Source organism: Lampris incognitus, chromosome 12 (genome assembly GCF_029633865.1).
Source record: "Lampris incognitus isolate fLamInc1 chromosome 12, fLamInc1.hap2, whole genome shotgun sequence".
Taxonomy (NCBI): domain Eukaryota; kingdom Metazoa; phylum Chordata; class Actinopteri; order Lampriformes; family Lampridae; genus Lampris; species Lampris incognitus.
In genome coordinates, this window is record NC_079222.1 from 11,789,606 (window position 1) to 11,802,919 (window position 13,314).

The following is a 13,314-nucleotide window of genomic DNA, read 5'->3' on the forward strand; positions in this document are numbered from 1 at the left end:
TTCACCAGGGGGACATAGCGTGTGGAAGGATCACGCTATTCCCCCCAGTCTCCCCCCCCCTCCCCAAAACAGGTGCCCCGACCGACCAGAGGAGGCACTAGTGCAGCGACCAGGACACATGCCCACATGCGGCTTCCCACCCGCAGACACGGCCAATTGTGTCTGTAGGGACGCCCGACCAAGCCAGAGGTAACACGGGGATTCGAACCGGCAATCCCCGTGTTGGTAGGCAACGGAATAGACCGCTATGCTACCCGGACGCCTCTTAATTTCTTTTCCGAAATTAAATGACATTGGAGAGACTGTTTTCCATAGTTTAATGCGGTATAATGTTACTATTGAAACTGAAATTGCAACACAAAATTGAGATGTGTTTAATTCACTTCCAAATGGGGGGCTGTAGGTGAAAGTAATGATGCAATAGCTCTGAATAAGGCAAATAAACAACAAATTCCCAGAACAGACCTTCAGATTTTAGCTCCCACATAGGACTAACCAGTAAGGATACATGTGCTCAGACTGGTCATGACTAAAAAAACAGACATCCCACCTTTGCTTTTAATGAAAGAATATATTTATTTTGATTTGGTCTGTTGCATTCTGGGGAAACATGGGCATCTTGAGTGTACAAACGTCTCATTTCTTTACCCCTGGATAATCTAGCCAACATATCTACTATATCCACTAGTGATATGGGTGTTGAATTAAACACATTTTTTGTCGTTTTTATTTATTTCATCAGTCATTATTTACCATTGAACAATAATTCAAATTTAGCCCACTAAACTAAGTGACAATATAAATTTAATCAGTAACCAGTTATTTTCAGATCCATTTTATTATGAACTTAATACACATTAACTTAAAGATACCAAAGTCAAATTCACAAGTCTAACTGTGGCACTTTTTGAATTAGTTCTGGGAGGTATGAAAATTATTATCATTGTGATAATAATAGGGAATTTTACACTATCGATATACTATATCACAGTATCTGCCAACATATGCAAAAATACCATATTTCAGAATCCGACTGAGGTTCATGGAACGGAGCTGTTTGGTCATGTAAAGTAATTAGCGTTGAAATGGTTAGTCAATTAATTGATTAGTAAGTCGACAGGACAGTAATCTAATATAATTTTGGTATTTGTATAATCATTTCAGATGCTTACTTGGTGAAAATGCCAAACATTTGCTGGTTACAGCTTTTCAAATGCCATGATTTGCTTGTTTTTCTCCTACTCGTGTCCTAATGAAATTAATACTCTAGGATTTTCCCCCCCTAAAATTTATTTATTTATTTGCTTATTTGTTTATTTATTTTTTGCCATTGGTTAGATTAAGTAAACCACCACCGTGGCCTCTGGGAATGATGAATAGATTAATCGGTAATAGACTTAAAAGTAATATCCAACCAACTATCTGAATTTAATCCCAATAACAAACAACTGAACGACAATAAACGATACATCTTTATGCTTGCTCAATAATCCAGGTAATAAACGACAGTATTCAATTATTGCCCGGCTGCTGCGGTTGGAACGTTCGAACCTTTGATCAGCATGATTAAACTGTGATCTAACGTTGGGGGTCTTACAGTTACGGTGGGGTTGAACTGACAGGTCCCAACATCAGGGCAGAGAAAGAACAGCCAGTAGAGCAGACAGGAAGGAAGTGGGCGTGGTTACCTAGGAGACGTGCGCCAGAGTTTGAGTTGCTGAGCGCTGGTTTACTCAATGGGATCAGTGCTCCTTATGGGCTTACAGGGGCTTTGCAGAGGTTTTCCAAAAAAGGAAATTAAAGACGGGCATTCACTCTGAATAGCTCATGCCAGAGCCCCACACTTCACTTTGTTCGACGTACACCACTATTATCATTTAGTGGGAGAGTCCCTTCATGTTGGTTTTCCTCATTCCTTTGTACGCGTCCTAGCTAGTGGCAACTCTGGTTCTCTAGGTGATTTCCACATTAGCTACTTAACTTTCTTCTCACACATCCTGCTTTTGTCACGTTATACTTGACCGCCCTCTCTCTGTTACTCCTTCATACTATCTCTGACATTCGGTCACGCTATTGATGTTTATTATCTGCATGTATTTAATGACTCAGCTCTCCCCACATCTTTTCTTGGTCAGTTTGTACCAGTTTACCACTGACAGCACATAAGCCTCTTCACAGTAGGGTGCCCGTACTTATCAGCTTCACTGGGCACTTGCTTGTGTTGGACACCGAGTGTTGACAGCACCTCGGTGCTCTGGAAAAGGTCACCTCTTGGGAGTATTTGTCTTAATCCACAGTGGCATCACCTGGATTGTCATCCTCCTCGTTATTATATCAAACAGCTTCATATTATTGGACGACATTGGAACATGCATGCACTTTGAACATCCCCATTCATCCATGTGATGAGATGAAGGATATATTTGTTTGGCCCAGGGCGTCCGGGTGGCATGGCGGTCTATTCCATTGCCTACCAACATGAGGATCGCTGGCTCGAATCCCCGTGTTACCTCCGGCTTGGTTGGGCGTCCCTACAGACACAATTGGCTGTGTCTGCAGGTGGAAAGCCAGATGTGGGTATGTTTCCTGGTCGCTGCAGTAGCGCCTCCTCCGGTCATTCAGGGCACCTGTTCGGGGGGGGGTGACTGGGGGGAATAGCGTGATCCTCCCACGCACTGTGTCCCCCTGGTGAGACGCCTCACTGTCAGGTGAAAAGAAGCGACTGGTGACTCCGCGTGTAGCGGAGGAGGCATGTGGTAGTTTGCAGCCCTCGGCAGAGGGGGTGGAGCAGCAACCAGGACAGCTTGGAAGAGTGGGGTAATTGGCTGGATACAACTGGGGAGAAAAAGGGGGGGGTCAATATATATGTATTTGCTAGGGCCCAACTCGTTTATGTTTTGTGGTTCTGTTGTCTATACCTAAGGAAATTTGCTTATCCATGTGACAGCTGCTTATCGATTTCTAATATTTTGTCATTTCTTGCTTTCCAGAGTTTTGATCTTTGAGGACAAGGCCAATGGTGCTAGCTGTAAGCCGGATGGGCCCCCTCCAAAGCGAGACATTGCCAGCCTACCGTAAGACCCGATGTCCACCTCAAGACTACTAACTGGCTATAGGGCCCATCCATGGGCCCTACCTTCCAGGCCCTAGCCTCATCAGTTGGACATATGTACATAGCCTTACCAAGAGTCCAACCTCAGAACACCAAGTCCTTTGTGGCATGGGGACGAGGAAGAAGATTCTTTTAATTATATATATTTGCTGTGAAAAGAAAAAAAGTTGAAACAAAATTAGCTTTTTTTATCGAAAGTACATACATGTATATATTTATATTGATGATGATGAGAAACTGCATATTTTTAACTAGTCTTCACACTCGTAACCCTTGCAGTAACTGTGTAATTGAGCCGTCACGTTAATATGAGCAGTGTTGTGGTTAGCGTGGGACCAGTGATTGCGGATGTAACGTTGTGATTTTCTGACTGTGTGCAAGTCCATTTCTTTGGAAGCCTGAGCCCACGACACACTAAGTGATGTTTGACTGTGAGTGATGTTACTCATCTTGTTTTTACCATAACTGAAATGTAACACTGATACTTGTACGTGTAAGCTGGTTGACGAACTGAATTTTGTATTAGGGGGGTTTCATGGTTGTTTAAGGGAAGACTGATTTCTGCTTTGACCCACTGTAGTGAAGCTCAGAATCCCTCACAGCTTATTTTACACTCCTCCTCCCTCACTCCCTGGGTTCACTCTTGGAATTAGTGCAAGTTAATTTATGCTTGGTTGTTTGATACTTTTGACATATGTTGCTCAATATAATTTTTGCTTTTTTTTTTTTTGCAAGAGAAAACTTTCTTGCACATTTTTACTAAGTGTTGTGCACCTCCAGGCGTTTTGCTAACGCCTGTATAGCATTTGATTGGGAATCCGATTTTATTGACAAAATTTTGATTTGATTGCCAGCTGTGGATTGCAAAAATCATTTCAGTGTTGGATGCTGAGTCGTTACCATGGCAACGACGGAAACCTTCGCCAAATCGTACATTCCAGATGTTGGTTAACACACCCTCATTTCTGTTTAACTGCTGCTGTCAAAGGTGTTATGCGACCATAGTTGTGAAATTAACCTTTATTATCCCACTTTGTTAGAGATTTGATATTTTGATCATGTTAAAAAGGCATGCTTTTGGTGAAGCACAAGCAAAATAAAGCACATCTTTTTCTTACACACTTTGTACTGTCCACAGTTGTCCTATATGAATTCCTGTCAGGATAAGCTTGACTTAATCGGTGGCTAAAGGCCCGCCCCTGACTTTTGCAAATTTGTCAGAAACAAAGTGAGGCAGGGGTGGGAGGCGGGGATTGGGGGGGGGGTTAATATTAGTGCTGCACGATTTGGTGAAAAAGTCATATTGCAATTATTGTGGACAATATTGCGCTTCGTGATATAATAAACAAATTTATACATATTGCAGCGAATTCGGGGGGCAGTCCGGGTACCTCCGCAGCCGGGACGCGAACCCGTGGCTCCCACTCCGCAAGCGACAACGTTAATCAGTCGACTAAAGGGTCCGACCCGTTTGTCAAGGACCAACGTGTCTACTCATACACGCACGTTACAATATGAAAATAATACAAAGCACCTCTTTCCGCTCAATGTCACTGAGCTTGAATCTAAAATATCGCCGTGTAACAGAGGTCGCCTTTTTTTTTTCCCTCCAGTTCGTCAGCGTTAACCTGCTCGTTATCATCGGTGTCTATTTTTTCCCCCTTCTTTCTGGTCTGCACGGGTAGTCACGTGACCGTAGACTGCACGCGCTTCACTGCCTAAACAGAGACCGATTGGTCAGCTCTTAATTACGGGCGTAGATATGCAGACTGCACACAAACGGACGTTCACACATGCGCACATTTTCTTATTTAATGAAATCGCAGCCTTCTGCGGGTATATGATTGGCTGACGTCACGACTGGGATTTGATGAGTCGTGCAGCGCTAGCTAATATGGACGCTGTGGAGCTCTTTAAGCGCCCACACCGTGTAGGCGTGGCAGGGTGTCCGGGCTGACGGGGCCACCGGTTTGTAGCTGGCTGACCAACAGAGCCGTGCGTTTGAATCAGAACGTGACGGGGCTTCAAGTCTGCAGGGCTGCGAGCGTCATGGCGGAGGGGTGCGATTTTCAAAGATAATATGAAGATGAACAACACAAGCATTCATAATACATGTAATCTTTCCAAGTGCCTAACTATAAACCGCAGATAACAAAGTCCGGTTTTAAGGAGTCCTTTAACCATGCTGTTTTAATGTTAGGGTGTGTTTTAGTGTAGCGGGATCCTTCTTAACAAGTGTGAACAAGAATTGAAAATGTGTGGCTCATTTCCCCCCCCCCCCGCAAGCTTTCTGCCCAGGTGTTTTATCGTAGCGTAACCGGTTATTTTCCTGCTCGGTGCGGGATTCGATACAGGGTGTACTGCACCACAAGGCGACGTCACTACCCGCTCGGCTTAAGAGTCAGACCCGTTCACTGGGGACTAACGTGTGTTATTACTAGTTTACAGTCGTCACCCTCCCCGGAAGTGCGCCCTCGCGCTTGTTCTTCCCGCGCTCCGAAGAGACTTCTGGGGTTCTGCACACTTCCGGATCCCATCGCTGCCACCAATGTAACCGGTTAACTTCCTGCCCGGCGCGGGATTCGATACGAGGTGTAAAGGGTCAGACCCGTTAGCTAGGGGCTAACGTGTGTTATTAGTAGTTTACAGTAGTTTTTAGGGTTTTCTTTTTTTTACACATTTGATGGCACCCACTCACTTTTAGTTATCCCCTGTAGTTATTTGATCGCAAGCTCTTTACAGCTGGATGTCTCTTGATCTTGGTCGAGCCTCTCTAACCCACGATATTTTGCCAGCTGTCTGTCCTCCTTCTTCTTGGTTCACTGTCCTGTGAAGGTTTTTGTGTCTTGTGTTTTTGTGTCTGACGTTTGTCTTTAATTTCAACTTTCCTGTAACTCACACAATTGAACATGAAGGGCATCCTGTAGTTTTTTAATGCTGTGACACATTTTTAACTGTTTTATGTTGTTGCCACTGTAATGAAGTCTTTAGGCCTTTGGTGTCCTCTCAATGTGACACTGAAACACCTCAGCCCCTGTTTTGCAAACACCAAAGCAATTAAAGTTCCTCTGTGACACCTTCACCTTTTGAAACAGTTATTGAGGCAATGTAGTCCTTTATTTATGTAGACGACAAAAGATGTCATTATTGCTTTCCTGCCATCCGTGAACTGTAAGTCGAGTAAGGTCAGTTTCATTTGTGTAGCCCAACATCACAAATCACCAACTTGCCTCAGCGGGCTTTAGTGTGGAGTGTAGTATGGATGCCCCTCAGGATATGCTGATTTCATTGTAAAAAATAAAATTAAAAAATCATGCTGGATCCACTAATATCAAAAAATGAAATGACAACATCCGGGTAGCATACCGGTCTATTCCGTTGCCTACCAACAGGTGGATCGCCTGTTCGAATCCCCGTGTTACCTCCAGCTTGGTCGGGCGTCCCTACAGGCACAATTGGCCGTGCCTACAGGTGGGAAGCCGGATGTGGGTATGTGTCCTGGTCGCTGCACTAGCGCCTCCTCTGGTCGGCCGGAGCGCCTGTTCGGGGGTGAGGGGGAATAGCATGATCCTCCCACGCGCTACGTCCCCCCGGCGAAACTCCTCACTGTCAGGTGAAAAGAAGCAGCTGGCGACTCCACATGTAGTATTGGAGGAGGCATGTGGTTCGGAAGAGTGGGGTAATTGGCCAAGTACAACTGGAGAGAAAAAGGGGGGAAAAAATCCAAAAAAAAAAAAATGCAATGACATGAAGCTGCCACACAAAAACCACTTCAGTAACATCATGTGTACACATAGACAATACATAAAGCAATTAGTCAACTCTTATTTCCTCCTTTGCGTGCTAAGTTCCGTTACCATTGTCTACAGATGCACAGATATAAACAACTTGATGGTCTTCTCAAAGGGAAATGATAGTAAACCATTCATTGACAGGTGTACTATTTGCGTGTTCCCTATTAGTACTTCCTTACAAACGTTTCATAATGGAGACTGTAAATTGCTTAATATCCACAGATAGTCCATCTTCCAACAACTCGACTCCCCAGGGACATACGCAAGAGTCCTGTTTGTGGACTTCAGCTTAGCCTTCAACACCATCGTCCCAGATATCCTCCACTCCAAACTCACCCGGCTCACTGTACCAGCAGCCCCCATCTGCCAGTGGATTAAACTTCCTGACAGACAGGAGGCAGCTGGTGAGGCTGGGGAAAATCACATGCAGCATCCGGACAATCAGCTCTGGCGCCCCCCAGGGATGTGTGCTCCCCCCTCTACTCTTCTTCCTTTACACAAAAGACTGCACCTCAGGTGACGCGTCTGTTAAGCTGCCGAAGTTTGCAGATGACACAACCATCATTGGCCTTATCCGGGATGGTGACGAGTCTGTATAGAGATGGGGGGTTGATCAGCTGGCTCTCTGGTGCGGCCGTAACAACCTGGAGCTGAACACGCTCAAAACAGTGGCGATGACAGTGGATTTCAGGAGGAGTCCCCCAACACTGCCCCCACCCCCCTCACCATACTCAACAGCACGGTGTCTATGGTGAAAACCTACAGATTTCTGGGTTCCACAGTCTCCCAGGACCTAAGATGGGCATCCAACATAGACACAATCCTCAAAAAGGCCCAGCAGGGGATGTATCTTCTCCGCCAGCTCAAGAAATTCAACCTGCCTCAGGAACTGCTGATTCAGTTCTACACTGCAATAATCCAGTCTGTCCTCTGCACAGCCATCACTGTCTGGTTTGGATCGGCCACCAAACAGGACAGGGACAGACTACAACGGACAGTTAGGTCTGCAGAGAAAATCATTGGTGCCAACCTGCTCTCCATTCAGGACTTACACATCTCCAGACTCAGGGAACAGGCAGGAAACATCGCTGCAGACCCATCACATCCTGGTCACAACCTGCTCCAACTCCTCCCCTCTGGTAGGCGCTACAGAGTACGGTACCCCAAAGCAACCAGATAAAATAACAGTTTCTTTCTGCAGGCTGTCATTCAAATGAACACCTAACACTGTCTAATAAATCCAACCATGTTGTATATACTGTACTGTACATCGTAGGTATACTGGTACTCTCTGTCATGTCCATCTACCTCAGCCATGTATATAAGTAACCTGCTAACATTCATTTCAGCATCTCTGATATATTCTCTGCACCACTGCCCTTTATCACCTCTTATTTCATCTGTATATAGTCAATCCTTGTGTATATATCTGAAGAATGTTGTGTTGTCGTGTTGTTATTCTATGTTAGGAACACAGAGAAACACGAAACCAGAGTTAAATTCCCTGTGCGTGCAAACCTACATGGCCAATAAGCATGATTGTGATTGTGATTGTGAACAAGCGGATCCAGTGGGATTATTATAGTCTCTCTAATTAAAATGATTATCACTGTTCCATGCTGCAAACTGCCGGCGGCTCTTTCAGACCCACTGTAAGAAATGTTGAGCTGGGCCTTTTTAAAAGAGTTTTATGAGAACATCTGACTCGATGATCACCATCCTCCTGGAGCCTGTTTTTACCCTGTGTTATCCCACAGTGCTTTGCTGTTATCTCACCTCCCTGACCTACTGGGACACACTTAATAATCTTCAAACCCCTTGCCCAACCCTTAACTACCCTTTTAAATTAAATGCTAACAGGTGAATGTTGATCTTTTTAACACAGCTTGTGCAAACGTAACGTCTAATGATGTCCAGAGATGCCAACCTCTTCAGGGAATCACTTGTGTGCAAACTGGATCGCAGGTGAACACAATGAACATTTCTGTAAAATCTCGAATATCAGATGTTATTGGTCCTGAAAACCAAGGTGATGGGTTTCATGTGGGGGGAAAATGGCGTCCTGTGTGCTGTGCAGGATCATCCAGGCTTCTCGCAGTACCTCTTCATTTACCTTCCTCTTTTACTTCTTCCTATTTTACGCCGTGTGTGTTTGTGTGATCAGAAGTTGTGTGTTTGCCAGGAATCAGTCAGATGAGAGATTCCCCCACCAGCACTGGCTTTGTCAAATGCCATTTTTAATTGGTGTTTTCCATCATTAATGAGTTCTCATTGTACTGTATTGATGCATGCTCAATAGTCCAGGTAAGAAAATCACAGAAGGTTGAATCAGTTCATCTGGACACAACGTTTATTGACAGATACGTTTCATCGCTCATCTCAGTGGCCTCTTCAGTCTCAACTGACTGCAGGTACCCCCACCCTTATAAACAATACAGCTGCATAATGACCGAAACCAACCACCAGTTTCATATGCAAATATGGGAGTGACCATTAACTAGAGTTTCAATGGCCACGTGTGCTATTCACATAGGATTTGGGAATGTTTGCAGTCACAGTATTGTAAGATGGTGGCAGGTGTACTCTTGCCCCCCCCCCCCCCAGGTTTGATACAAAGCCAGGGTGAGAATTCATGAAGGTTGGGGTATTTTGTACTGGATGATGGAAGCTGGACCAAATGAAAAAGAGCATACATGGGCTACAGCACTGCATCTTATATGGCAGTGACCTTCCTTATTGCCATGTATGCTGCCTTCTTACAGAGATACTGCCATCTGTTTGTCACTCATAACTACAATGTGATCATCATCATCATCATGGGTCTCCAGGTGGGACGAGAGGCCGATCCTGGAGCCGCATAATGGGAGGACGCCTGCGCGTGACAGCTTTTTATGTGGAGTGGCTGATGCGCCTGCAGCCACCACACGGTCCCTGGCAGGGGGTGGCCAGAGTCCAATGGCATGGAGAACCAAGACGACTGAGGACCACCCTCTGTTGCAGCCTTCTTCCGCCTTCACTGCCGTTGGGACCTGGAGACAAGCTGATTTGAACTGGAAACATGTGAACATATCCTACCTTAATATCAGCTCTTGACAAGACCCGGCGTGTCTTGTCAGGACGGCTGTGAGATCATCAGAAGGTCCTGGTGCAGGTCTGCTGCAGGTCACTAGGCTGCTGCAACACAGAGCTGAAGGTGCCGTTTAAGATATACAGCCAAAATCCAACGTTTCAGCTCCCAACTGCAGGAAACACCAAGCTCTAACACTGCTGTGAACGCATAGACGAGATGTGTTCGGTGGACTATAGAGACACAGCGCCACGCTGTGGTGATAAATAATAAAGCAACATGACCCAGGATTCAATGTCTTTGCTTTTCTGAGGTGATTTGAAATAAACCTTAATTCCAGGTAAAATTATATTCTGCAGTGGCAGACAGACTAAAAGAGTACAAAACAGAAATAATATGATAGAGGCTACAGTGCCAGGGTTTCACAGTACAGTGAAGGGCATCTTTCAGTGGCAGTGACCTCTCATTATCAGTGACCTCTCATTATTAGTGACTGACAGCACAATCAGATCTATCTGTCAATCAAGATAATCTGCCTGCCAACAAGTATTAGTAAATGATCTTTTTCCAAGTAATAAAGAGCTATAGAGAATATATATATATATATATATAATACTGAAGAACAGAATTAAGAAGTAAGTGTAGAAACGACAGACGAGAGGAAGAACAGTATAATAAACTACAGGGTTGTAATTAGGAGTCAGTTGCACAGTTTTGAGACCGCACTCCTGCGGTAAAATTGTGCACACATTTTCCCTTACATGGCCCATACGGTGGAGAGGGCAGCCTGATAAGAGGATTATAATAGTGTCACATGTCAGGCCCCTCCACAGGAGGGGGCTGCTAGAAAGCCCGGCGAGTGGAGGAACAAACGGCTTCCTCTTCTTGCCTATATACATATACATGTCTTCTTCTTTCTTCTGGCTTGTTCCCTGTTTCTCAGCGGCCGCCACAGCGGATTGTATTGTTTCCACCGGCACCCTGCGAGGCCACAGCACCAACGGCAGCCATTGTGAACGATGATTGCTAATAGCATGAAACAGGCTTGTAGTGTCTCATAGAGAATTCACTTGACTAACTGGATTATATATATATATATATATATATATATATATACACACACACACACACACACACACACATTATATATATTATACACACAGATATACATATATGTATGTATAGTATATGTGTGTGTGTGTGTGTGTGTGTGTGTGTGTGTGTGTGTGTATGTATTGCTAAAACCAAGGCAGATCAGAAGCAAAATGTTCCCTCATTTACATCATCAGGAATTATTTATGTGATGACGATGATGTGTAGCCACACCAGCCACCTGCATGTCCTCCCTCACCACATCCATAAACCTCCTCTTCGGCCTTCCTCTTTTCCTCTTCCCTGGCAGCTCCATATTCAGCATCCTTCTCCCAATATACCCAGCATCTCTCCTCCACACATGTCCAAGCCATCTCAATCTTGCCTCTCTTGCTTTGTCTCCAAACCGTCCAACTTGAGCGGTCCCTCTAATATACTCATTCCTAATCCTGTCCTTCTTCGTTACTCCCAGTGGAAATCTTAGCATCTTCAACTCTGCCACCTCCACCTCCACCTCCTGTCTTTTCGTCAGTGCCACTGTCTCCAAACCATATAACATAGCTGGTCTCACAACCATCTTGTAAACCTTCCCTTTAACTCTTGCTGGTACCCTTCTGTCGCAAATCACTCCTGACACTCTTCTCCACCCACTCCACCCTGCCTGCACTCTCTTCTTCACCTCTCTCCTGCACTCCCCGTTACTTTGGACAGTTGACCCCAAGTATTTAAACTCATATGCCTTCGTCACCTCTACTCCTTGCATCCTCACCCTTCCACTGTCCTCCCTCTCATTCATGCATAGGTATTCCGTCTTGCTCCTACCGACTTTCATTCCTCTTCTCTCCAGTGCATACCTCCACCCCTCCAGGCGCTCCTCAACCTCCACCCTACTCTTGCTACAGATCACAATGTCATCCGCGAACATTATAGTCTAAGGAGGCTCCTGTCTAATCTCGTCCATCACCATTGCAAAAAAGAAAGGGCTCAGAGCCGATTCTTGATGTAATCCTACCTCCACCTTGAACCCACCTGTCATTCCAACTACACCTCACCACTGTCACACCTCCCTCATACATATCCTGCACCACTCCTACATACTTCTCTGCAATTCCCGACTTCCTCATACAATACCACCCCTCCTCTCTCTGCACCCTGTCGTATGCTTTCTCTAAATCCACAAAGACACAGTGTACCTCCTTCTGGCCTCCTCTATACTTCTCCATCAACATTCTCAAAGCAAACATCACATCTGTGGTGCTCTTTCATGGCATGAAACCATACTGCTGCTCGCTGATCATCACCTCTCCTGTATGCACAAACCAATATGCTGGCACGCAAATTTCATATGTGTGCAGATGATGTTAAAGCTGCTCTTTTTGGGGCCTATTGTACTCCACTCTATACTGCCCACTTGTGGTACAATTATAGCAAAGCAAACATGAGAAAGCTGCAGGCAGCATATACATAATGATGCATGCAGAATCTTGCTCAAGCTTCCAGGAAGGACACGTGCCAGTCACGTGTTTGTGACTGGTAATGTTCCCACTTTTCATGCAGTGTTGGGGAATTTTATGTACAAATTTATGTGTTGATTAATTGATTCCAAGAATGTAATTATAACGCTCTTAACTGAGCCTACGCAAAGCAACACAAGGTACTCCTCGTTTCTGGAAACACTGGAACAAATGTCTGTTTCTAGAACAAAAGTCTGTGTAGGTTTGAACTATTCTGGACTTGTGAACTGCTGTTATAGTTATATTTTGGCGTTGTTGTCCTGTGTTGTATTTTTGTTTTGTTTTTTTAAAATCGACCTATGTGTGTCTGAATAAAGTAAGATTTTGTTGATATATATATATATATATATATATACACACACACACACACACACATATATATATATATATATATATAGTATGTAGACATTACTTGTGAATAATACACACACACATACACATATTTACATATTTATACAGACGGGTGACAAACGAAAGGGAAAACCTAAATGCTTGACCCCCCTACGGTGAGTGGGTCCGGGGGCTGTGTTCTGCCTTGGGGGGCATCTTCCTGGCATGGTCCCTGCAGACCAATACAAGCTTATTCTGAGTGATAACCTTTATCCTGTGATGAGACATTTCTATCCTGATGGAGTCGGTCTCCTCCCGGATGACAATGCCCCCGTCCACAGGGCACGAGGGGTCACTGAACCACATGCTATGGCCTTCGCAGTCACCAGATCTCAACCCACCTGG

The 13,314-nt window shown here is 44.8% G+C and overlaps 1 protein-coding gene across 2 annotated transcripts in view; it reads left to right on the forward strand.

Annotated features, from left to right (window-relative positions):
- Window positions 1-4,259, forward strand: part of aif1l (allograft inflammatory factor 1-like) — a 28,291-nt gene extending 24,032 nt beyond the window's left edge. For both annotated transcript variants that reach the window (XM_056290814.1, XM_056290815.1), the window contains exon 6: window positions 2,991-4,259. In XM_056290814.1, the coding sequence (XP_056146789.1) occupies window positions 2,991-3,078 (88 nt within the window). In that variant the 3' untranslated portion in view covers window positions 3,079-4,259. The remainder of the gene's footprint in view (window positions 1-2,990) is intronic.
- Window positions 4,260-13,314: the final 9,055 nt, after the last annotated feature.